This window comes from Odontesthes bonariensis, chromosome 13, assembly GCF_027942865.1.
Source record: "Odontesthes bonariensis isolate fOdoBon6 chromosome 13, fOdoBon6.hap1, whole genome shotgun sequence".
In the NCBI taxonomy this organism is placed as follows: domain Eukaryota; kingdom Metazoa; phylum Chordata; class Actinopteri; order Atheriniformes; family Atherinopsidae; genus Odontesthes; species Odontesthes bonariensis.
In genome coordinates this window covers 18,608,130-18,634,641 of record NC_134518.1, presented here as the reverse complement: position 1 = coordinate 18,634,641, position 26,512 = coordinate 18,608,130, and the positions used below count along the sequence as shown (strand labels likewise).

Sequence of the window (26,512 nt, the reverse complement as noted above, 5' to 3'; positions counted from 1 at the left end):
ACTTGAGAGACTGAAGAGTAATGCTACTGAGTGGAGACGCGGACAGAGGGTAATGTTCAGTGGCACAAAAAGCTCAAGCTGCCATATAAAATGGACCACTCGGCCTATTTCCTCAGTGCTTTTCATCTTCGCCGCTCGGTCCGCTGCGTGTGACAAGACTTTCTCAAGGGTTTCCTCTTCAACACGAAGACTTTGTTTTCCATTTTTAAAAGTGGAATTCTCACTCAGATGTCCGGTAACATTTTTTTTATCATTTTATTGAGGCACGAGTCACCGTTTCGCCCTAAAGTGGCAAATCGATAAAGCGGCAGATCTTTTCAAATCGATCCAATAAAGCCATGAGTCAGTGTTATGTTGCAGTTTATCGGGACTAATGAGCGGACAGTCATGTTTTCCTAATATAATCCTATATTCATCAATAAGAATGGCAAATGTTGTACTTATTTAACAGGCAGATATGCATTACCAAGCTCGATGTTGTGCGTTTTGTGCCAGTTCTTGGTATTCACTGAGTATTGCAGTAATGTGTTATCTGTCTGACCTGCCCCTTACCCAACTATACTCTTAGATCCTTTCTTTGTAGTCGGTTACATCACTGAACAATGATGTGATGGTGATAAATGGACTTGAGACCGAATCATGATGATGTATGGAGGCAACACTGAATGTAGCTCAATGAGTGTGATAACTTTGTTTTAAATCATAAAAGCTGCTCCTGCAGCAGGGCCGCACTGCCAGACTGTGTGTGTGTGTGTGTGTAAATGTGCGTTGCAGAGAGCTACTCTAGATTACTGCATCAAGAAGTCAGGCTGCAGATTAAGGACAGATCTGACAGGGCACTTTGGATTGGGTAGGGTTGAGCTGATGTATTTACAAAGCCTTTTGGCCCTCAAGTTTCTCTCCACCCCGACAAATGTCAGGGTGTCACCCAGGGTGAAATCTTATTATTTCTTAAACTTTTTTTTTTTTTTTAATTAGTTTCGATAACAGGAGTGGGAGTGGGAGTCTAACTGAGTCTTGCTGGCTTCCTTCAAAGTAAATCAAGAGACATTACCATAAGAGAAAATGCAAACCTGGAGGAAAAAATGGGAGGCTCCAGTTCACAGATCAACACTGCCTTCGTGGAAGTGTGGCAGCTCAACACGGAGGAGAGAAATCCCACCGTAATCCTCATTAACTGCATTAGAGGTTCAGAGATGGTGCAAACAGCAGGGCTATGTAAACAACTGAAGTTAACATTTTAATTGATTCCATTTTTCCCCCTGCTGTTTGTAGAATCTCCAGCTCAGAAGACGGTTTATGAGACACGAGATTAAAGCATGTCGCTTAGATGTATGCGATGTTACATGAAACTGCACTCCAGTCACAGCTCCATCACACCCAAACACTCAGCAAACCAGCGCCGTTAAAGTCAGTGTGTCATTTATTCCCAAACAATACATTTCTTGTTACATTGACTTTGTTGTACGTAGATACAGAAAAGTGACTGCTTATGTAGAAACACGGAAATGTTCTCTCTCGGTATGAAATAATGAAATTCTGTTCATATGATTTTACTATTCGGAGAGAAATGGATGACACAGGCACTCCTTGTTGTTGGGGCCCGTCTGATGAAAAACAGGAGACACAGAATGTCATGATGTTAGTGCTGTGATGGACAAAGTTAATGGACATTAGCTCCATGGTTACTGGAAGCTGGACAGTCTCAAACAAGAGACTTGCTCTCTTGTCTTTTTTTTTTTTTTTTTCTTCTTTTAAATAACCACCGTCACAAAATTTCTCTTGGTCATCATTTTTGGAAGATTAAATACAATACTTCTCTCCTTGCTTGCCGTCTCTGAATATTTAAGCGGTCCTTGTTTCAGCTAATCCCCTTATCATATCTGTACAAGCAACTGCTAACTAATTAGTCTTAATTACCTTTCTGTTGTCAAAGGTGGCTCAAGTAAGTTGTTTAAATCAGGTGAGCTGACGATACGTTGTGAAAAAACAAGCTGATTAGTGAACACTGTACATTAGCAAACTGATTGAGCAAAAATATTCCTTTTTACTGGCGATTCACAGACATCAGTATAGACAGGAGGGTTTATATTGACAAATGCTAATGCCATGCAACTCCGCAGAATGTTGCAATCCATAATGCAGCTTTTCTGAAACAAGACAAAAGCCAACATTCCAAACAAAGAGAGCAGCCATTATACTCCAGAGACATAATGCAGCCATTGTTGTTTTTTAATGTTAGCACAAAAAAGTGAAATAAAAAAATTAAAAAAACTGCCGTAAGTGGTGGTGGGGGAGGGGGGTTGGAGGAGTTTATGTTTGCATAGCCATAAACTAAGGTAGGACACGGACGTGTATCTACAAATCAGACCCCAGCACGAACCAGTCCATCCATCTGTACGTTGGCATGTTATCAGTAAAGCGGTGACCAAAGAGGAGGCCGCTGCAGGGAACAGTTGTGGCTCAGTATTTTTAAGACTTTGGATATTTGCTACATCTGGACAGAGTTTAACAGTCACCTTTTGTGCCAAGTCAGAAACATTTCAACTACATAAATAAGGTCCCCTGTTCTGCTGCCTGGACTCGAACTCACACATTCCCGGAAAATATATATGTAGTGTCCTTTGGATGAAAACTAGATTAATGTTATAATACTGCATACAAATGGGTAATGGTTTCCAAGAAGCATTCACAAAAAAAGTCAGCTTGGACAGGGAAGGGGTAGAAAAACACTTCACACAAGGTTATGTGTCTCAGAAAAAAGGTGCAATCTGTAACAGTCAAAAGTGCTCTCCCTGCTGTGTTCTGGTGGTTTATCCCGTATTCTGTGCCTGTAATGTTGAAAAACTACATCCCATAAAAAGATGCAAACCCTGCACGTATAAAACAGAACGGTTAATTAGTCTATTTCACAAGAGTGATGGAGACTTTTTTTCTGCTTTTTTTTTGTTTGGTTGGTTTTTTTCAGTAAATGCACTGTAATAGTAAACTTGAAAATGACAATTTACAGATTACACCTTGTGGAGTGGAGAAATCTTTAAAGCAGCAAAAGGTAACATAATACTGTCTCAAAGAAAAAAAAGGGACAATAAAACTTCCAGTGACATCCTTTTTTGTTTCTTTACCAGGGACCTGCACATCACAGATCATGGTGCAAACATTGTAAAAATAAATACATAAATACGTACATGTATAATCCGTCCTTACATACATACATACACATATTGTATCATAAAATAAGAGAATTATAAGATAATTATAAAATTCATTTGTACAAATGCATAGTCCATATGCGTCCACGGAGAGGCAGAGCAATAACATTTGCTCTCTTCTTTCAGATCTTGTGTGGTGTCAGTATGTGTAACGTGGCTGCGTGTGCTGTGGTGTGCATGGCACTTACTGTACAAGAATACAGGAGTTACACACCATATCGCTCTGTGCCGTTTCCCCTCGTCTCGTCTCCAAAGTTAGTGGTTTATTAGTTGGTAGAAATTCACAAGTCAAAAGTTAAGAGGTACACGGCCAGGTGTGTCTGCAGTGTCTGGCGTGCGTGTCCGGAAGAGTTGTGTGAGAGCGAAAACGGATGAGATGAGCACAGTGCAGCGTTTGGCTAGTAGCCTCACCCCATCCCCCTCACCCTGACCCTGACCCTGTGCAGACCCACTGAGCCCCACGCTCTTACCTCCAACCCCAGCACCAGTCCCAGCTGTCTCGACAGCCCCGACAAACTCCCGATATAGCCCCACTATCTCCTTTAGTTTGTCCATGGCCTGCTCGTCATCATCGTCCTCTTCCCTGTGAACCAGACTTTCTTTTTGGCAGATGTCACAGCCGGGACAGGGATTTGTTCGCAGGCAGGCTGCTGACAGCTGAACCAGAGCACTGAAGCTATTGGATAAAGAACGTAGTGCTTCATCAGGTGCCCAGCCGACACGTGTGGCGCGCTGACACCCAGATGCCAATCGTCGAGCCTCCGCTTGGAGAAGATTCCTCTCAGCCTCTGTCATGGTGGCAGGGATCATCCCAGTGCAATTGAGGCTTGATGCAGGGGTAGTATCGTCTTCAATTCCATTATGATTAAAATCCGGTTCTACTCTTATGTCTGTGTTATCAGATTCTGAATATTGTTGTGGTTGCTCAAGTGCCCCTCTATCCAATACCAGAAGAAGCTGATCTATGTCTTGACGTAGAGAAGCAAAACCTCCCTTCAGCCCCCCATAGTTCTTGTTTGAGAGGGAACGAAAAGAACCACCAAGGGAAGTTGTGGGTGAAACTGGACACGAAACTAGAGGACTAAGTTCTGAGGAAGCAGTGGAGAAAGTAGAGAGTGGACGAGGGTTGTCCCTCAGCAATGACAGAATATTAGGTTTTGGAGAGGGTGTTGTTGGAGAAGGTGCGGGTGCGGGTGCGGGTCTGCCAGGTTTGGGGCGTATGCGTCGAGAGAACTCATAAACTGTGAGCTCCTCGTCAAAGCTGACACCATCCTCAGTGTCTCCACTGAAACAATTGGCATAAACGGTGCGGCAGCCACAAGCATCCCTGTATTGCTGTGGAGGAGTCGTGTCTGCTGCTGAGGACGTTGGTGAGTCACCTCCAATCTGCATGCTCGACACACCTCCTAACCCTACCGCTGAGTGAGTCCGTGACTGAGGCTGCTCTGATGAAACACTGCCACTGTAGGCATTGTTTTCTCTAAAGGTAAGGTTAGGGTGTGAGCCATTTGTCCCATTGGCCTTTTTCATATGTGAGCTCACTTCCTGGGCCTCTTTGATGGTTGCTATAACAACTTCAGCCCCATCATCTAGAATGCTCCCTTTACTTTCCGGATTTAAGGTCACCGTTTCTTTATCCTTGACAGGGGTCTTGTTTAAGTCCGATAAACCACTTGCTACAGACAAACCAGAGCCAAAGCCAGATGTGTCTCCATTGATGGAACTTGTGGAAGGATAGTCTAGAGTACCTAGAATCTCTTGGGAACGAGTCATATACCAAGGCAAAGACTGGATCTTCCCTCTCAGGGCAGAGGCTGGCAGTCTGCCTCCCAGGCTGGAGGAGCTAGTCCTCAGGTCAGATCCCGAACCAGATTTTCCAGCTTCTCTGGTCTCTAAGCCCCCAACATCCTTAGAGTTGGTTGAGGTAAGCGAGGTGGTGGTGGTGAGTGGTGCATCTGGATTTTTCGGTGATAGGCTCTCGTGGCTCTGAGAGACCCTCCTAGGTCCTGACTGGATGCTGCCATTACGACTGCCCCAAGGGTGGATTCCATTTGGCGGACTGGCTGCATCCTTAAAGATCCCTTTATTTGGATCAGTGGGGGAGACGGGAGAGCTAGCGGGTAGCGATAATGGGTGAAAACTGATGGGAGTAGTAGGCTTGGGGGGCACAGGAGGAGGAACAGCAGGTTTTGTCCCTGAATGAGGGATAGAGTGAGGGATAGGGGAGATAGGGGATAAGTTTGTTGCCTTTTTTACTAGGTCAGTTCCATGGTTTTTCTCTTCAACCTTAACAGGTTCCTTGTCATCAGGAATGTAAGCTTTGTCTTTCAAAATAATGTGTGATCCATTCTCACACAAGAGATTGTTACTTTGTCTTGGGCTGCTTTGTTGTCTTTTTATCTTTTCCTCAGCTTGTGGGTTTGTGATTGTTGGCGGTTGTTTGCTACACCACACTGCCGTGATCAGGGATGATGACAGTGGCAATCCACCAGATGTGACAGACTTGAACTCCATAGTATCCGGCTCCATTTCCAGGAGCTCAGAAGACAAACGTCCTGAGGCATCCCCATTGCACTGGACATATGATTTTCCATGCTGAGGTGACTTGGGAGGGACGATCTGAGGTTTGGGAGGCACCTGGGGCTTAGGTGCCAGCGGTGGTTTCACCTTTACTTCAGGTTTCTGGGATGGCCTTGAGGGACTGGGTTGTTGGCTGACTAGTTCATTTGTGGGACCTTTTACTGTCTCAGATTCTTTCTTGATTTTATAGTGGGCTTTATTAGCATGGGGTGATGATGGCTCTTTCCTAAGGCCAGCTGGAAGACCATTCCAGGTTCCACTCGAACGATTAGCATTTCGCCGGTCAGCCAACTCAGCATCTGTGAAAGAAAAGAAAAGGAAAAAGAAAGCTGTCATTTAATTGGCAGAACTTTTCCCACCCCTTTTTAATCACACTGATGTTTGAGTTTTGACACATGTTGCATTTACTTGTAAAATGTTTACAGTGCCTTTTTTAATCTATAAAAATATATCTGGCGTGGTGCAAACAAACCTGAAAGATCAGGAACTGGAGGAGTAAATCTCTCATGTGCATCAAAAAACTCATCGTCTGACTCTGAGACATTGTCTTTGACCAAGAGCGCAGGTTTGGGGTTGGGTGAAGGAGTCAGAAATAGACCTTCCTCATCCTGAGACAGGCGGTGCTCAGCCTGTCCTGCTTTGTTTCCAGGAATTGAACTTGTCCTTAGTGGGACTTTCGGAGGAATCTTTTTCTTTCTTTTAATGGGCGATCTTTCAAAAGGAGTGCTGTCAATCATTCTCAAATCTCTTGAACTGGGGATTTTAGAAATGCGTCTGAGTTCCTCGACTCCCAGATCCTCATCCTCCTCCTCCTCATCATCATCATCACTTGTAGCCCCAGGCGGGCTTGGCAGGAAATCAGCCTTGGAGAGTTCAGCAAAACAGAGGCAAGAGTTGTCATTGCCACGGTAATTCAGGTTGGTGGGCCGTACAGGACCGTGGTGCCGTTTTGGCTCCAGGAGGTAGGGGTGGTGAACATCCAAGCTCGGAAGATCCTCGTCTGTGCGTGGTCCACGAGGAGTATCCTTGCAAGATCCTTTGGCTCCGGCACTGCTCTCCTCTAGAGCAGCACTCAAGGAACAACTGGACAAGCTGGAGAAGCTGCTGGTGACCCGTGGGTCGGTGTGGTACCAGCTGGTCTCCAGGTTCCTTTCTTCATCCATAACAGCGAATTTACGCAGACCGCTTCCTGTTGCTCCTTCTTCCACTTCACTCTCATTTTCCTTACCTTCTGTTGTCACGATTATCTTCACTTCCTGTTTGCCTTTGTGCTCTTCTCTCTCCATCCTCTCTTCCTCCCTCCTCTTCAGTTCCTCCTCTCTCCTCCTCTCTTCCCAGTCCTGACTTGCTGGATCAGGGCATTTGTAATTCTGAGAATCCATTGGGTCATCCTCATCTGTAGAGGCATCTGAGTCACTGCAGCAGCGAGATACATAACCTAACGCACAAACAACAAAGAATGTGTTAGCAGAGGAGAAGCGCGTTTAATTATGATTATATTAAAAGGCAGTCTTTCTCTATCCGTACCCGTACTGGCTTCAAACATCGTCATGTTATTTGAAATATTTCTATCAAAAGGTCAAAGCCAGAAAGTGATTGTTTTAAGTGAAACAGTATTTGCTCACTTGATAGGGATTCATAGCACACGCCCTCTATTACGGCGAACCTCCCACACACACCTTCTTCAGCAGGAATCCGGTGCACCCTCACTTTCGGGCGCCCCAGACGGAAGACATTAACACTTGGATCCACCAAGAGTTTGCAGTAGCCTCCCAGCAGACACCCTAAGTCTTTGGCTGCCAGAGAGTCCATCAGTAAGGCAAATGGCTGAGAGAGATAGGGCATTGAAGAAGATAAGGTAAAGTAGTTGGGATTAAAGCCAGAGGGTACGAGGGAATAGGCGATGGAATGAGAGAAAGAGGGAGAGATAGTCACATTTGGGTCAGTGAATTAGCATTGTATAGCTACCCCAATCTCCCTTAGGCTGCATACTTTTGTACTGGAGTAAGAATGCTTGACCTATATTTACTCTAGTATGAGCTTTAATGAATAAATAGCGTGGTGAACGAATATCCATTTTCTGTATCCAAGTGTCTGCATCCAGTGTCTTTCATACCTTCATGTCATGCAGTGAGATGCGCAGCAGGCTGACTTTGTCCGACTCAGAGAGCAGCTCCACTCGGCTGATGCTGCTGAACTCAACCAGCGTAGAGATCACGTTGAGCTTGTGGTTGATGACTTGACTCATTCCATACTTGGCTCCAACTAGCAAGCTGACCAACACTTCCCTGTCCTGAAGCTGATTGTAGGTGAAAGGGAGGAAGGAAATACAATAAAACAGTTAGTAACGTCCTGTATGCTTCAGCAAATTAACCCAGCAAACCACATTCAGCTCTCAATCCTTACCATCATTGTAGCCGTGTAAGACCGTCCGCCGTATGAAATTAGCTCTCCAAGCTGAGTGAGGTAGGCCAACCGAGCCTGAGCAGCCGATATTACCTACAACACCAGAGTTGACATGTAAGATGGGAGTTGTTGCAGTAAGAGCAGGACAGTCAGAAAACCTCAGGGAGTGAAAAGAAATAAGCCCCAGACTGCTATCCCCTTTTAATTACCATCCCACCCATCATTTTTCTTTCTCCCAACCTTCTGCCATTCTGCTACTCTAAACCTCTGACAGATTAGCACAGTAAGCTTCAGCTAAAAAGTACCCCAAAGCCTCTACTAAACTGTCACTATCTGTCTCTTAATGCCCCTTAGCGCTTCCCTCCACTCAATCCTCACGTACCTTCTGGCGTGGCTCTAGCAGGGACTGGATCTTTTTGAGGTGGTAGCTGATGGCTTTCCTTAGGTCCTTCTCCCTCATATTGCTCAGCAGCGTAGGAGAGATGAAGCTCTCCAAGCCAAACTCCTTCCTGTCAATGCCACACACAGAGGAATTAAAAATCACACCAACTCTGGTTAGTGGGGGGGGAACTCTGTTGCCCCAGTTTCCAGCTAAAACTCAACTACAGTGCCCCACACTTTCCATCTGATGACTTGAGATTAATAAAATATTGATGTTGCATTTGAAATCTTAAGGGAGCTTTTGACTGAGTAGTCAAGGCCAACACAGTGCTGTTTTAGGATAAAAAGAAAATGCAGCTTAAGTTATCTATTGATAAGAAAATCACCACACTCAAAGCTCCGGTTATTTCATTTTAACCACACTTGGCCTTTGTCATGGAAAATAAAACGCCAGTCCCACTTTTAAATTTACGCCAAAGAACTTGTTATGTTTGCCTCATAAGCAGACTCGCTCTTGTTTTATCACAAAACAGCCAACACTGCCCCACAAGCATAGTATTACATGCGGGAAAAAAGTTAACGCAGACTAGAGTGTTACTCTGATTATACCTTGTCCGAGCCATATTCTGTGTTATCAGTGAATGAATGACATTGTGAGGTTATCATTAGCTTGTATGCAAGGCTTTAGCATTGTGTTGCCGCTTCAGTGTACCAGCGTGTACTTTGACCGCCTTTACAAGCATACCAGTATGTGTCGTTAAACATGTTATTCTGCTAAAAGAATATTAGGGAAAACTAGCGGAGCTGATAGAAACCAGGATACTGTTTACAATACACCTGATCCAAGTTTCTGAACATTCTCTGCTGGTGAGGTAAGATGATGTTTCTTAAAATGGCAAGAACTTCAGAGACAGCAGAAAATAGATACCATAGTCAGAAAACTAGATGGGATACTCAAATGTCCAACTAATCACATGTATCATATTCCAGGAAAAAACTATGCTGAATGTCATCAAAACCTAGCCTGGGCGCAAGCCGACTGTTGACTCCGTCAAACAGTCTGGAAAACCCAAGAGGAATCCGTTTCCATGGAGGGTGGGACCTTACTCAGCAACTTAAATTCATTGGAGTTCCCTTAACCAATCAGTAATGTTTAGAAAGGACGTAGGTTATGCGCCGAGGTTCATGCTTACTCTCGCGAGGCTCTAGCCCGCGAATCACGCTTCCCACATCCGCTTTCATTATACCGGTACCATTTGATAAATCAAACTTTTCCCAAAGCCAGTTGGAAGGAGAGCTACGACATCCTTGCCACTAACAAAATTGACGAGGCATTCCTCTTGCTCTCGTTTTAATTGTGTAATGATCTCCAGAGTTGAGACAACTTCATGGATAGCTTCTAGCGTTCTTCCGTCGCCATGTTTATTTCCGCTGCGGTTAAACTACAATTATATGGACTACAATGGACTCCGCGCGTGAGTTCTGCGTCACCACTCGCAACTGTTTGCTGATTGGCAAAACACTGAGCGAACCGAGGTAGGGGGATTTGGCCAGACTATGTGCGGAGCGAAAATCTTAGGGCGGAAGTACGTAGGATGGCGTCGCCAGGCTAATCAAAACCTGGATAAGAGTCTAAATCACAAATACAACTGTGAAGGAATAGTCAGTTTTTGCATATAATCTCCACAGTATTCATTAGGAAAGCTTCATTTGTAAATCATGAAGTTGTCTGCTTATGTTTTCACCACACTTGTGACTATGTGTTACTAAAATGCCCAAAAAAGAAAAACTGACCACACCTCTCTCCCCAATATTTGTGTAACTGATCATTATCTGTGACACACAAAAGTATTTATGAATGCAGATATTGTGTCATCCGGGACATGATCTTTTGGGAAATGGGTCATGCTTGTGTGTTTTTATCAATTTTGATACACTTTCACATACGTGTAATGAGACAAAGACACTTTCCCATCACATTAATAGATTAAGTACTAGTGAGCATCCTCATCCCAGACAAATCGCATTAATTGCAGCCGCAGAGCATCTCACCCCTGAGATCAACAACGGATAAAGTTACACAAGCCACAATAGAGGGCAGCGGTTGACCCTAAAAGTCACCCTAAAATGACCCAGACACAAACATAGGACTCACGTAATACTCTTGATAGACGTCCTGGTCTGTCCACAGCTGTCTAGTCTCTCGTGCATGTGCAGGGCAGCCAGACGGAGAGCCGTGTTACACTTCATCTCTACTGCAAAACGCTCCTGCAGTACATCTCCAACACTCTGCAAACACACACACACACACACACACTCAATCAAGTGCATACAGTTATCACAGTAAACTAAAAAGCATGCTATGCTTTTAATTTAGTTTGTATCCTCTACCAACACATTCTTTATGGCAGACAATGGAAACATTTTCAACACATGAGTATCTTTAAGCAAACCAACACTGGGAACTGCCAGCAGAAGGCAACACAGCAGGACTCGGAGACTGCTTTTAAAACAATAAATCAGCGTGACATAAGTGGCACTCCCGCTGTTTTATTGTGCAGTGAAAATATGCACAGACTGTGTGTGGCGTTGTATTTGTTTTTTTTTGTTCACCACAAAAATCTCAAAATGTTGATGAAGATCCTCAGTCATCCAGGTCATTGTTATCGTAAGAGCTTGAATAAGGGCAACCTCTCCAAGAAGAAGTCCAGTTGCACCTTTTCAAGCTCTTATGACAAAGTCTCAAAACTGAGCATTATCAAAGACCATGTTTACCATTTATTCAAAGGAGCACAAAATGTTCCCACGGTGATATAAGGCCCCACTATATCAGATTAGGAGAGTTTTGAATCAATTAGACAGAAAAAAAAGAAGCAGCTGCAAGATAACTGACATTTCCTGTCAGCCATTTGAGATCGATTTCGTAATGTTTTTTTTAGAAGAAAGCCCGTTCACTTTGCCAGACCAACATCTAACAAACATTCAGTATAACTCTGACATTTGGGAGCAATACTTTTTTTTTCACTGCGCGAACATTTGTTCTTGTTTACCATCTCTGTCTGTTTAACAGCTTCAGGAGCTTTAAGAGTTTCTAAGATGGACAGAGAGTGAGACAAACACAAAGCAGTGCTGTTAAGCTTCTCTGACCTGTAAAAATAGGTACTCAAAGGACGAGGGGTCATCCTGTAGCAGGTCCATGGTGTCTCTGGGGATGAAACAAACCCTGAACAGACATCTGTAATCATGCGAGTCTTTTTTCTGCACCACCTGGCGGAGACAAAAGATGGACTTGTTGAAATACTTTGCCCTTAGTTGTAGCTGAAGTGATCCTTCTTCTCAGTGTTCCCGGTGTGTATATGGGTTCTTCTGTGTGCATGCCTCACCTTCTGTATGAGCTCATCTTCGTGCAGTAGCAGTAGTTTGGTGATGCTGTACTGTTGCTCCAGCACGAGACCAAAGTACTCAATGGCCCGGATGGAGAGTTTATCCTTCAGAGTCAGAACAATATCCTGGAATGAGGAAAAACCAACAGTTCAGACCCCTTAAACAAACATGTTTCATCCCAGTCTGCTGACGTCAGATGGACAAATCTTTCTCCACTCTTCAGCTTCTTTTTGGCTGGAAATATAAACTGAAATATAAATACAAAAGCTGTTGTAACAATAGCAGCGTGGTCATAAAAAACAAAAAAACAAAAACAAACATGAATGACTCCAATATCTGTCGAATGTGGCTGCTATTGCAGCATAATGATTTAATAGATGCACTTTTTGGCTGCAAACTAGACTTAATGACAAAATCCAAGTAATTCTGTAACAGCTTGAAATCACTACACACTTTTCCTCTCAATTTTACATATATATTTTCCTCCTTCAGAGACAAAATCTCTGAAGGAAAAAAGCTATTTAAGATGTGACAGCTGTAGAAGCTGTTCTTGGTTTAATAACAAGAGCTTGACACCTTTGAGGCAGACATATCATAACTCGAGGTGTGCTCGTCTAAAAAAATACACTTTGCTCCAATTAAGTTTTCACAGCTAGAAACCTGTTTGGTTTCATGTAAGAGGTATCTTCTAAGGACAATTATGTGAACTGTGATGTAAAAAATCAACTAAGGCTCTTTCATTTTTCTATTTCCTTTTTCTAATGTGGCTTATTTTGACAGATGTACGGCTTATTTAGCTCTGCCAGAGCTGAAATAGATGGCAGTGAAATTCTCTTTGGCATTCATGGAGCGCAGTGGCATTAGCAAACATGTCAGGTCAATGAATGTACACCTAATCCAAAAGCCACAGGTACTTTTACCTTGACAGTGGTGGTATTGTCGAACTTGAAGGCCTTGGTCTGCCCGTTCTCTAGATAGACTTTTAGGACATTGGGCAAGAAGAGAAGAGAGTTTCCCTGGTGGCGAAAAGTAAGTGATTTGGTTACTCAGGATCAGCTGTCAGACTGCTTGGATGAGAACATTGAATAAAAATGTTCTAAAACTGTGAAGGATCCAAAAAACGAGCCATTGATCAGTGAAAAGAAGCTACATTTCTGTTTCAGATAAGATTTTCTAACCTGAGTGTGCCCATTGACCACCACCTCCTCTGCAAAGCGCACTTTAACTGGATTACTCCTCAGACGAGCTCTCTTCTCTGCTGACATAATGGATGACTTGGGATTCTGCAACACACGGACATGCTTGTCAAACACAAAACAGTGTAACGACATGATTAAATCTGAGAGCAACGAAGTGCGAGGCGCAGGTGCATACAGATGCCTGACACACTTTAATGATCAAATCATCACTACACAGTTTGAAGCAGCATAAAGGCAGTTAACCCTGTCAGAAGATGCAAAACTACAGTCACATGCTCGGAAACAAGCAGCTTATGTTCAAAATTGACGATTGGTGTAATGACTTTATGTGTGTTTGGGCTGAGGCCGAGTCGTCAATGTCCTCTTTGTACTCACTGTCATGTGCCGCAGGATAGTCACATTGATGCAATCGTCTAAGTTCCTGGGTGGAGAAGAAAATGCAATTTCTTTTTTTTTTTGTATGTTAAAAAGCATGTACAAGTGGAGCAGCCTCACACTCTCAGAAAAGTACTCCAGAAAACAACCATGAAAGTTTATTTAGTCACCGTATGGACCGCACGGACAGAAAGGAAATGAGGAAATAGGTGGGTACATGTGCTATTCTCACCTCAAGACGTTTTCCACCTGTTCTGCGTTCAAATCCTCCAGCACTGCATCATTGATCTGCAGCACCTGGTCTCCTGGGTATAGTATGCCATCAGCAGGGCTTTCTAAACACACACACGCATACATTCAAATTTACATGATGAAAAGACTGAGCGTTTGCATGAAAACAAAAACCTGGCTGCACACGTGAGAACAAAGGGACACACACACACACACACACATACACACACACACAGAATGGCACACATCCTTATTCAACATGGCTGACTCAACGGCGTTGAGCGAGCTCTCCAGGATGTGAGGGGTTACGGATATTCTGGGTCTTTTCCAGCTCAGCTCCGCTCTGCTTTCTCTGGTTATTTATACTCACTTGTCTTCAGGCAAGAGAGCGCGCCTGACTGAGGCACAGCAGTTTCAGCTTACTCTGTAGTATACACACGCAAACCAACCAAGAGAATGTGTGCAGAAACACATACCCCCATGTATGCATATTTTTCACACACTCTGCATGTCTGCGTGGCAAAGCCCTGCCTGTCCCTGATTTTTGACCCACTGATGCCACGCTGTGCTGCTCTGCAGGCTTTTCCACGTTCACACACAGAGACAGACAGAAACACAACAGCACACACCCTCCTGACAAGCCTTCGTGACAGCTCTGCCAACATCCTGATCTTTGTGTTGCTTTGTCAAGTCCCATCTCCTCTTCTCTTTTCTTTTTCTTTTCTTCCTCGTCCACCACTTTCCACTCACACTCACCTCCTCTCTGACTCCTCCCACCTCAAAGGCGTCACCCATCTTTGCTCCCTGCCTCCACACTTTCATACTCATTACTTTGCTCTCTTTGGCGACATTTGCACATTAACTCTGGTCTATTCCCCACTGGGTCCTCCCGCTGACATCTCCTCTCACTGTTAGATGCTGTCCTTTGTTATCACTTCCCTTTCACTTTCTCACTTGCTCTCCTTCTTTGGCAGCAGAAAGCAATTACAGAGTGGATGGCAGGGTGGGACTCTCCTCTGGGCTTTTATCAGCTTATTTTACAGGACAGACATGAAAGTAATGGATCAGCATCTTCCTGTCTCACTCTCCCAATCCCCCCCCCCATCAAAGTTGCCTGAATGAAAAGTGATTGAATTTAGAAAGGATGAGCAGGTGGCCCTGTTGTTTCTGTGGCCTCTCTGGCACAAAGCCTTCCAGGGTGAATGCCAGGAGAGAGTCAGTGAGTGTGTGATTGTGTGTGTGCCTGAGACAGAGAGAAAGAGACATAAAGAGTATGTGTAGATCTGACTCGCTGCAGGCGGCGCATGGTTGCACAAGCCAGGTGGCCATTTGGAGAAAAAGCAGGAAAAGAAGTACATTCGTCCACGTAGACAAACACACAGACACAAACAACCCAGAGCCGACGTACACGCTGCATACCTGTGGCGATGTCCCTGACCAGCAGGGGAGCGTGTGTGGTGAGGGTGAAGCCATGTCCGGTGCTGCTGTCCAGGACCGGGTCTCTGGTGATCTGCAGCGTCAGTTTGGCCAGGAAGTTCTGATTGGACAGACTGTTGGAGCGCTGTGACCTCCCATCACCTAGCAACCGCTCTCTGTGGAAGTCAAAGAGGGTCATTTAGGTCATTTAACCAGAGACTGTGAAATCTTCAAACTGCTAGATTAGTTTTTCCAACAGTCTTGGAAGATATGTGTTTTTACATTAATTTGTTTTCAAGTTTGTTTTGAAGGATTATAGAGAAACTACCAAGCCGACTTCCTTGAACACATGGTGACGATTTGGAGCATGGTTAAAGGCAGAACACTTTGATTTCAGACAGCATTGGTCTTGGTGGAGGATGCCCTCCGTGAGACATTTTCAGAACATCTGGGTGAGTGGAGGCAACACATCTAGTGGGACCTCTCACACCTAATTAGTTTAGTTGTCAGTATGAAAAGAGCATCCCGGAGTAGCCAAAACTTTCAGAGGTAAAGATCGTAAGGGGTTTAGCACTTTGTGAAAGATGACTTAAAGATTACATTTTAAGTGAAATATCAGTGTAATATTGAAGTGTAAGCTTGGGGATTCCACCCTCTACAGTTCATAAATTGTTAAAAGATTCAGAGAATCCAAACAAAGTTTTGGATACAAGGGACAGGGCAAAAAAAAAAGCAATATTGAGTGCTCATGATCTTCAGGCAGTGCTGCGCTAATAGTAGTGGAAATCAATGCATGGGTTCAGGAACATTTTTGAAAACCGCTGTCAATGAACACAACACATTGATGCATCCGCAAATGCAAGGCAAAACACTACCGCCCAAAGAAAAACATACATGCAAAATGTAAAGATGATGTGGCATTTTCTGCACCTCAACTCAAATTTAAGATGGAAGCGAAGTTTAAAAAAAAAAGAAAAAGGGAAAAATCTAATTTTTTCTTGTAAATCATGAATGCTGTTCTCTATGGGCCCAAGAGGAGAGGGAAATCTGTCTATTTTGTTATTGGAAAACAGTTCAAAAGTCTGCATTACCACACGTGACATGGGTTGGGCACATCTGTGAAGGCACCATTAATGATGAATGACACATATGGGTTTTGAGAGCAACACATGCTGCTCAAAACTAGGGTTTTTTAGATTAGACCAACAGCTGCACCGACCTGTTTTGCAATTAAACAAATTGTCACAATATGAAATGAAAAATACAACAACTGAGTCCTAAAACAGTTAAGAATCTGATGTTGCAGCAACTGATCTCATCAGCTCCCAAAAGCTTCAACATTGGAAATCCGTTCTTTGTACCATTTTCAATTAAATATAGTTTAAATGGATGGCAACAAAATGTTTCATGTTTTCTAAAGTGTTCCCATTAATAAAGTGATTAAATGATCACAACAGAAAAAAAAAGCTCACATTCATACAAACACACAGTTTCTGTACATGCTCCATTTAAATCAGCAGCATCCTCTCCCTGAGGGATATAACACGGTGAGACCTTTCCCGGGATAGACCAACAGAGAGAGTTTGCAGAGCGTCCTCTGCAACACGTCCTTTGCTCAGAATGAGAAACCACTTAGCAGATAACAAGAGGTTGAAGGGTTTCTGAACGCATATTTGTGGTTCCCTGTGGGGTGTGTTTGAGTGTAAGAGAGAGACAGTGAGAGTTTGAATATGAACTCAGCTATGCGTTATGTGCTTCCTTGTAAGGGTGTGGGGAGGAGATCTGCTGTGTGTGTTTATATCAAGTTAAGAAATGGATTTACTTCTTAAAGGGGAACTGCGGTATTTTCAACATTAAGCCTCTTTTCTGAGTCGTCTGCAATGTTTTAGAACCCCCCTCACCGCTTTTTTGATGTTTACTGCTGTCTCCGGTATTTGCCTAATTTTGATTCTTCTCAACCTGCTTCAGAATGGCAAGTCATGCGCATGTCTAGAAAGGTCCGTAAAAGCACAATAAACGTCCGTTTTCAAAATAATCAACTCACCGGAGTGGTTACTGGTGTGCACTGGTAATCCATATCAAATTTCGTGGCGAAAAGTTGCTTCTGTCGTGTTTTATTTGACATTTTGTACTGGATGTTCGTTGATATTACTCCGCCACCGCTAAGAAAATAGTGCGAGCATGAACGAGCTGCCAAACATCAAAAAAGCGGTGAGGGGGGTTCTAAAACATTGCAGACGACTCAGAAAAGAGGCTTAATGTTGAAAATACCGCAGTTCCTCTTTAAGTTGTTGTCTTGGTTTCATGGCATTTGAAAAAGGTGCATTTCCTTAATAAACTGGACAAAAAAAAAAAAACCTGCCTTCAGCACATTTCTCCATCACTACAGTATCTGGCAGAATGCCTAGAAGTGGATAAAGTTGTTTTCTTTATTCTTTCAGTGTAGAAGTTATTTGTATTTTATGTGGAGCTGGCATTTTCTTTCTTTCTTTTTTTTTTGTTTTGTTTCGTGTTGCGCAATGCAACCATTTTTATCTCCCTACTCAACTTGCTTTCCAAAACAAAATTCCCTTAATGCCCCTTCTCTTCAGTTACCTGCAGTCATGTCTCAGCCTACTAACCACTCACATGGAGTTAACCCCCTGCCATTATTTTCCTTGCCCTCATTCTGTACCTGCTCAGGGACTCTCGGGTGCGTCGTATTATTGTTCCCACCACCTGCTGCACCCGGCTGGCCCGCCGGGCTGGAGACCTGCTCCTACATCGCTCCTTCTCCTCCATTTATCTGAAGCGACAAAGAGAGAGAGGGAAATGTGAGCTACAGACATCACAGAAAATAAGCAAAACACATGTGGGAAGGAGATGAAAGGATTTGGAAGGATCAAATAAATTGGAAACCGCTCGGAGTTTAGTTCTGTTTTTTTTTTTTGTTTGTTTTTTTGGACTGTGCAGGATTGTGCCCCAGTTAAATTTGCATGCAGTTTCCTCTGTTTTATGTTTTTTTTATATGCAGCACATGTTGCCTGCCTTGCATCAGATGAATAATCAGATATGTGGACTGAAAGCAAAAAAAGCAAGAAAGGCCGGGAAGGGAAGGGGGGTGGCGCTTTGTCAGCATGAGCAACAGCACATGCCTAAATGACCCGACAACAACTGCACCATCACACAATAACAGGATTCACAAAGAGTTTGACATCAATATGCCGCCATCTGCACGTTCACTACAACTCTGCAGCTGTGTATTTTCTGCTTAGATTGCGCTTTGAAGAGGGGAGTGGTGAGGACGTAATAAACGATGGAGGGCTCAGTCGGCCCCGAGGGAGCCAAAGCTGGCCAGCAATGAATCCAAAACAAAAGTCAACACTTCCAGCTCCTCTAGACTCTGCTCTGTTTCTGCCAGCCAACCAATTTACTGCAACTACAGAGGATTCTCAAACCCCCAATAATTCCTTAACAAGCAGTATTTTCTTTGATTGAGATTTATTCTACAAAACATGTTACACTATACAAGTTTGTTTTTCTTTTGCAGGCATACGGCTACAAAACTTGCACAACTGCTGAATTGGCTTTGTGTTGTTTTGAAATAGCTGTGACATAGCTTTGTATGATCATGCTGGATTTATTCATTTATTTAGTTTTTTTTCTGCAAATATTGCTTTGCTTCTGTCCCACGGCGTACTTCTTCTGCCACTCATAGCTACACTGCACAGTTTGACTATATAATTAATAAGAAAGGCAGGGAATCTTTGGCAGGGATGGCAAGACTAGCAACGCAGACCTGATCAATATGGCTAATGATGATGGATGTGCTCCCGAAACCTAATGATCCACTGGAAACTTGGCCAACAGCTTAGCTCTTTGAAATATGGAGCAAGCTTGTGCAAGCCAAGACTTTTGTGAAATAAGCTTTTTCTGGTCATCTGCAGCATTTTAAAACATACCTTTGTCCGATAAGCGAGGAAGGCTGAGTCATTTTTGTGCAAATACCTTACTGTTCTTTACGTTTTGACTTACTTGGAAACAATATACACTGCACAGCAATCAATAAATGATGCCCAGCAGAGCTTCTACAAGTGAATTTAAACAAAAAACAGCAGGGTATCAGCTCATCTCTGTAGAAGTGATCTCTGTTTGTAGGCCAGTCCTGACTAGCCACCCTCAGGGATAGTAAAGCATGCAGTGGGGTTCTGTCCTTTAAGAGGATTAGAAGCCCTTATACTGCACGGACCTGAACTGGTCAGGGTGTCACTTTAGCACCTCCTGCTTATCCGGATTGAAACAGATTGATGTGGATGAGGGCAGCTGAGTAAGATTGTGGAGCTGACAGCTGCCCACAAGGAACTGAGTGCGATTACTGAAACATGCGCCCCCTTCAATCAATTAAGAGAACCAAAACCTGACATCTGCTCTGTAAACAGCAGATCATAAAGAATGTTTTGGCTGCCAATACAGACTTAAATGAATTATACTGCTGCCTGCTTACAAGCATATGGATGTGGAGATGTGCTTGTGTTGTGCTCAAGTGCAACAATCCGAGCTGAATCGGACAGTGATTTTTGCCACTGTTCCCATTCTTTCTCTATTCTGTTTCTCATTTTCTCCTCACTGTTTTCTAACCTTCTCCGTCCTTGCAGAGTCAGGTAGTCGTCTCCGATGACAGTCTCTGCGGGCAGCAGCAGCAAGCAGCCGTTCCTTATATGCATGCATACCGTGTGCATTTTAGCGAGGGTCCACTGCTTTCATTTTCAACAACATTTTTAGCTTTACTGAGGCTGCCAGATAAGCAGGAGCAAAGGCAAATGAATGCTGAGTGTGTGTTTGCGGCCACCTGGCCCTGAACTGAAAATTGTAAAGATTATGTAATGTCTGGAGCACTTCTGGACCTCACGTTGATCCACATTTCAACTTAAAACTGTGAAAGTGTGACTCACCGAGATGTAGCTTGCCCTTTCAGGACTCCAGAACAAACACGCCCCTTCCTCCTCTGGGGCATCAGCTCTGTAACCCCTCCAGGATTGGCCGAAAAGTGGTGGAGAGGGGTCCTTGCGATCATCAGGGCCCAATCCCAATCTGGCGCGGCCACCTGTGCAGAGTGGAACAAGGCTGTCACTGAGACCTGTCAAAACCTATAAACAGTGTGTACGTCCACGGTTTATAATTAGAACGAGGCGAGGTCTGATTAAGCTGCATCATCTGTATCGGACTTGAATTTTGAACCCATTTCTAAGTAACAGAGCTACACTCCAGTTGTTGATATTTTCAGTGTTAAAACCAAAGTGTGTCAAGCAAAGCAGATGTGAGCCCAAAGCAGCTATGTGGTTGGGGTTTTCCAAGAGGCCCCTCCTCCAGTCCCAAAGGCTCTCTTGCTCGCTTTCTCTCCCTCTCACCCAGTGTCTTTCTCTACTCCTCCGCAGCCTCAAAAGCACTCGGCTCTGTGAAGATGAGGCCCTCCATCTCCGTCTGGTTGTCTAAATTAAAATTTCATACAGCCCAGTTCAGTTAAAAGTTCTTACTGGGCACACTCTAATAAGCAAAGAGCAAAGCCTGATATGGCAGAGAGAGAAGTGCTGCCAGGCAAACAGAGATCTTGGATGACGTTAAAAGAGGACAAGTCTTTCATATATGCATCAGAGCAGATATGGCAGAAAACTTAGCTAGCCTCTGGTTTGGGGAGGAAAACACACTTGGGCTATGCTTTGTTATGGAAAGTCTGGCTTCTTGTCTGAGAAAACCACCTCATTTTACACTTGAATGTTGATTTGTGAGGTAAACTCTCCCTCTTTTGGGGCTTTCGTCTGCTACAGGACACAGAAATCAACTAAATGATAGTGCTATCTGCGCAGCTCCTCCATCAGGCCTAGTGTCCCACACACAGAGCTCTTTCACGAGGCCCATGTGTCCCACTAGAAAAGCCAGCATAAGCCCAAGACACATACAAACTGCAGGGCACATGAATAATGTATGGGGCTAATGCAGCTAGCTCAGCCTCCAAACGCCTCCTTCTGCCACTTTGCCAACACAGGAAAGAAGAGGAGTGAAGCACAGGAGGAGCGAAAGCTCAGCAGAGACGTGTGGGGGTTGCTGCACTGGAGAGGTGGGGACTGTAAAGGGGCTGAGAAAAGGGGCAGGAATACAGAAAAGAGAATTGGTCAAGGCAAAGAAAAGAGAGAAAGGACAGGATATTGAAGGGGGAAAAAAGGGGAGAATCTTAAAGAGGGTGAAGAGGGCAGAGGCAAAGAAATGAGAGTGACGCTGCAGGAGACGAGAGTAAAAAACAAGTGTCTACAGGGGGAGGCGAAGGAGGAGTGGGAAAACGTGGTCAATGATGCATTTCTCTGAGATCTGAGCCCAAGCAAAACCAGGCAACAAAAGCCATAAATGGACAGCTGTTAACCAAATAGATAATAAAGTAAGTCGAACTGTTAGCACCGTCACCATCTTTTTGTGTGCTTGCTTTAAAGGGAGCAGTTGTTTTCTTATGATGCCGCAGCACTCTCAGTTTCAAATTTGACACAGCTAAAGCTGTTTATCTGAAATCTGATGATGGGTCTGCTCCTCATCTGGATAAATGATGGATCGTAAATGCGGTCCTCAACAGTTAGGTCCTTCAGTCCCCAAGCTCACCACACACCAAACTTCCATCATCCTCTCAGACCTAAAACAGACCATGAGCGCTGTTGGGAAGTGAAGCCCGTCTCAGTCCCTCTGTTTCAAAGTTTGTCTCTCATTTCTCTGAGACAACACTTCCCCCACCCTCCCTCTCACAGCTCATTTTTACCACACAATGTCTCTCTGTCTCTGACAAAACAGTCAGTTATTCAATCCTGGAATGAGCCCACATGCACTTCATAGAAGTGCTCCACTGTCTCCTCAAAGGATTTTGAGGTGGTACTGAGCATGTGGCTCCTGTGCAGCCAGCTGCGCAGAAAACGGTTCGAAGCCCAATTAGCATTGCTGACCCAGACCGGCCCACAACAGGTCAAACCAAGCCGCACAGACATGGTTTTGAGACGTTACATCAGGGCATGAAGCGGGAGGAAAGATGCCAAGATACAGATTCTGACTGGCAGGATGAGTTCATTTGTGATACACGTAGCTTCTTGTTGCCTAGAAATCCTCACTCTCATCACTCTGATGATGCTGCAACAAACGCACAGACGTGTGCACGGCTTATCGGCCTTCGTATGATAAATGAGTGGAACGTTGCACAATTGTTCTTCGACTCCAGAAGTCTTCCTATTACACTCTGCACCAGCTTTCATTTCCAAAGGATCAGTTGGCTGCTATCGACATCTTGCTCCCAATCTGTCCCACACGCACACAAGCATCCTCGTCATACCATCTTAGTAGGGACTCCGCAACAACATAACAATTTAGCCCCTTTACCCCAAACCCCATCTTTACCGATTACCAGTGAATGCCAATCACATACCGTGGAACTGATTAAGTCTTGACGTCGTTTGTCCCCACAAATCTTCCAGTCCTCACACAGACTCCTGACTTTTGGACCCCACAAATAACATAAAAAAGCTGACGACGACACACCGGATACAGCTGCACCACATGAGGCGCAGGATAGCGGGGCAGCAGCAGGGGTTGTTTCAGCAATTCAACTTTTCATTTAAGCTCACAGTGGCTGCCAATAATGTTGGACACACCCTCTGGGAACGTCCAGCTCAACTGCAGCACACTTGGCTGAAATATGTGTGAATGTGCGATTCGCTGGAGGTGAGGGGGATTTAAGTTTATGGCCGGCAGCTGAACTGCTTAAGATTTCATAAATGCAGCAACAAGTGGAGCGAGCAATAGTCAGACAGGATAAAGGAATGACTATTTTCTGCTTTTTGTTCGTGGCTTTGTCCTCATGAGCTAAACTTGTATAGAGAGAGCGGTGCATTTAAAAGTTTTAAGGCTTCTAAAACTTGACAAAACACTTCAAAATTCAGGTGACGATTTTGAAATCTAAACATATCCCATAATCACTGTTCGTTACTGTTTTAATTCAAAGCATTTGAAGCATTTCAGGACCTTAATGCTGTTAGGTTATTGTGGTCTTACAGTTTGTGCAATGATGCGTCAGGATTCTGGACAGGAAGCTAATAAGATGTCACCGGGGACCATAACCCTAGGAAATTAAATCAATCAATTTTCTGTTAATCGTAGCAATTGTAAAGCATCTTCATTTGATTAATGATTTACTGTTTACAGTGTCAACAAGGGGAGCATGTATTCATATGAGTGAAAGAGATTCAAACTTATGTTGGAACTGTTTTCTTGTGCCGTCGTGAAGGATCAGATGCTTTCCATTAGGTTGCTTAGTGGTCTTTAAAGCTATACTAGCAGCGGCTTCGTGTTCTGCCAGTCCCTCGCTTTGGTACAGACTGAAATATTCAGAATCAGCACTAGGTACATTGTCATATGTAACACAGAGATGTGAGGCTTTCAGAGGTTAGTGGGATAATTCTGCTCACTTGAATCTTCTAACTTTTTTCTTTAGTGTGACACGCTACTAAAATATCTACACGTACATTTGATATGCCAGAACAATTTGCTGTCTGGCGATCCTCCTGATCTCTTAACATGTAAATGTTGTTTATGTGTTACACAATAACACATAAACACCTTCAGCCGTTTGCTGGCGTTTCATGTTTTGTCTCCCATCCTCTTTTTGTTGTGGTCTTTGTACATGTACGTGCTTCTTGTGTTTAGCTGGCCATTTCCCTTTTACCTGTCTCCCAGACATAATTACATATTCTGTTCTTTATTTAGTCTGTCAGGTCATCCCATTAGCATTATGAAGACAGGACTCACACTGCGCCGCTCATTTCAGCTCCCCTTTCATCAGTGACCTGGCAATGCTCGAGTTCCCTTGTGAACTATCAAATAATGTGTCTTTCAGTGCGCTGCAGTAAGTTACAGATCTTTGTCAACAGTTCTGACTGTCCACAAGAGACACAAAGCTACAAATGAATAGACAAAGAAAGGAAGATCTTGATGTCTGAGGAAGCTCTTTGGATGGTGCAAGTCTGGAACATTTGCCTCACTTTTTGCCGACTGAGCCAATTTCTATCTACTCTGTGATTCTTCAGACACTGCACAACAAAGGCACATCTTTAAGCAAAAGTACTATGAGGGCAGTGAGTCTGCCAGGAGCTGCAATAGTCCACTGGGCTCTGAAATAATACTTAGATAATATAGATACAGCAAGACTTTGATAATGCATATCACACAACAGAAGAAAGGCAAATCTCATTATGAGCTTTGTAAGGTTTTAAGACAAAAGCTCTTCGTTCTTAAGATGGATCTGTTAGAGAGTTGGCCTACATTATGGCACCACTGCCAGTCAATTGTGCCATCATCATGAGGCTGCCACATCAATGAGGTCACATCTGCTTTTTCCTCTGCAGGGATAATACTGGTCAAATTTGAGGGGATAAAAGCAGACCTCAATAGTATTTCAATGTCTATTACCAAGTCCATGCAATGATATAACCCCTGACCCATTCATTTACCTAATTAATTTGATCAATCAGAAACTTCCAAGAGCAGCATCAATATGAAGAAGTATGGTCAGACAGATCTAATGATCACCCTCTCAATATTAGGATGGAGTAGCCATCACCAGCCTGGCATCCCTGTCCGGGCTGCAAACATGGAGCTGAGACTAAGGATGAAGAGTAAGGGATATGATGGATGGCTGGCTGGCTGCAGTAAGTGGGGCAGGGGAGCAGTCAGCAGAGCAGATCGAGGCTACTGCTGCCATGTAAGCATCAAGTCTGGCCTGATGTGCGAGTTCTGCCCGTCGTGATTCTCGTTTGGCAGAATGACCTCGGAACTACTCCCATCACATGTTGTAGCACACATTCCTGACTCACAGCACAATGCCCGCAGAGCACAGGCAGCCTGCACATGCACACGCACACACTTGTGGACACAAGAGCCTAAGCAAAACACCAGCAATCAGCAGCCCATCCATGGGTTTTTTTTCTTATGGGAGCAAAAAAAAAAAAAATTTTTTAATCTCACGTGGACTTCAAACATCAGCATCTGATGCTTTAAAACGACGCCGATGTGAGCGCACAGTGTTGGGCTGCTCTGGATCACACGCGTCTGAACGGCTACGAGCGGTCACACTGTATCATGTCATGCATTAAATGAAGGCCCCAGAACAGCAAAACGCATTGTTCCGGTCTAGTTGTGCTGCGCTTGTCATGCCCGGCACGACACGAAAGAGCGCAAGAAAGAGGCTATCTGCCGGCCAAAGGATACGATCAAAGAAAGAACAAAAAAAAAAAAAAAAAAAAAAGGAGGAGACGACTGTCCCGTGGTGGCTGCACATCGCCTACGCCCATTCATAATGTGCGTGCTCAACTAGTCAGAGTCCTGGCATCCCCCTGATCCGTCAGGATTTAGTCCGTGCATTACCCATCTGTGGCAGTGACGGTGATTTCACTGCGCAGCGTGGATTTCCAGCCCTGCTGCACAACACATGTGTTTGCGAATATGGGGATTTAAATACGTCCGAGAGTGCTCGGTTGAATTTCTGCAATTCCATCTCATTAATAGCCCCCTGTACAACCTAATTAACAGGGGGTGGGGAAAGTAAAGCGTCGGTCATATATGCGCCAATAAACGCTTTATAAATGCCCCTAAAAGAATCAATAATTCCCATTACACTGACCAAACACTAACTTGGATCAGTGGCCGCAGCCATGCCATTAATGTGGCTAAACAAAGAAGAAAAAAAAATGCTCTGGTTTTTGTTGCTTCCATTATAATTTTAATCGGATTTAAATATTCTCCACCATCTCCGTCACACGGTGACCCGGGTGTATCTCGTTGGCCGGGTGGGAATGGCCATTAGTGAAATGATTCATTTTGATGTGATAAAGGTGAGGACGAGACAAATTTTCGTCCGTGTCCAGTAGGGCGCTCCTTCATCAGACAATAACACCGGGAAATAACGACAAGACTCACCTCGTGGTCTGAGGTGGAGACAGACAGAAAGAGCGGCTGTCTGGAGGGTTTATCCACGAAACAAAAAGCAGGGGTGCGGAGGGTTTCAAGAGGGGCGATATTCGTTCCTGAAAGATCCGCGGCGTCCGGCCGGGCCAGATGATGGTGGCGGCGTTGGCTATATGCTGGATGCTGTCATCGCATTGGGACTGCTCTCTGCTCTAATCCGCGGCCCTGAGCTCAGAAATAACCCGCCCCCTCCCTCTGCTCTGCCTCTCCTCCCTGCCTCCATCTCTCTGTCTGCCCGGGGGGACCCCTCCTCCGCAAGGTCAGTGAATTAAAAAAAAAAAAATCATTTCTCATTCTTTTTTC

General features: G+C 44.2%; 1 protein-coding gene across 3 annotated transcripts; it reads right to left on the bottom strand.

The window, feature by feature from the left end:
* Window positions 1-1,405: 1,405 nt before the first annotated feature.
* On the bottom strand, window positions 1,406-26,372 carry frmpd1b (FERM and PDZ domain containing 1b). Of its 3 annotated transcripts, none has more exons than XM_075481304.1 (17): window positions 26,162-26,372; window positions 20,116-20,267; window positions 17,859-17,969; window positions 15,188-15,360; window positions 13,770-13,872; window positions 13,538-13,583; window positions 13,142-13,246; window positions 12,884-12,979; window positions 11,963-12,088; window positions 11,727-11,846; window positions 10,735-10,868; window positions 8,581-8,707; window positions 8,199-8,291; window positions 7,909-8,091; window positions 7,418-7,619; window positions 6,265-7,230; window positions 1,406-6,091 (listed from the first exon to the last, which is right to left on the bottom strand). In XM_075481304.1, exons 3-17 carry the CDS (start codon window positions 17,963-17,965, stop codon window positions 3,501-3,503), a joined length of 5,172 nt encoding a protein of 1,723 aa, XP_075337419.1. In that variant the 5' UTR covers window positions 17,966-17,969; window positions 20,116-20,267; window positions 26,162-26,372; the 3' UTR covers window positions 1,406-3,500. The 3 variants fall into 3 exon arrangements, with proteins under 3 accessions (XP_075337419.1, XP_075337420.1, XP_075337421.1); XM_075481305.1 differs by having other exon boundaries at window positions 7,472-7,619; XM_075481306.1 differs by lacking the exons at window positions 15,188-15,360; window positions 17,859-17,969; window positions 20,116-20,267; window positions 26,162-26,372 and adding an exon at window positions 14,398-14,665.
* Window positions 26,373-26,512: the final 140 nt, after the last annotated feature.

Bases quoted from the DNA above. Each gene is read 5' to 3' on its own strand.
- frmpd1b (XM_075481304.1), bottom strand. From the start codon at position 17,965: ATGGAGGAGAAGGAGCGATGTAGGAGCAGGTCTCCAGCCCGGCGGGCC. The intron at 13,247-13,537 runs GTGAGTACAAAG...CGTGTGTTGCAG, and splicing joins CTATCCTGCGGCACATGACA to AATCCCAAGTCATCCATTAT. The intron at 6,092-6,264 runs GTTTGTTTGCAC...TTTCTTTCACAG, and splicing joins TCCAGTTCCTGATCTTTCAG to ATGCTGAGTTGGCTGACCGG.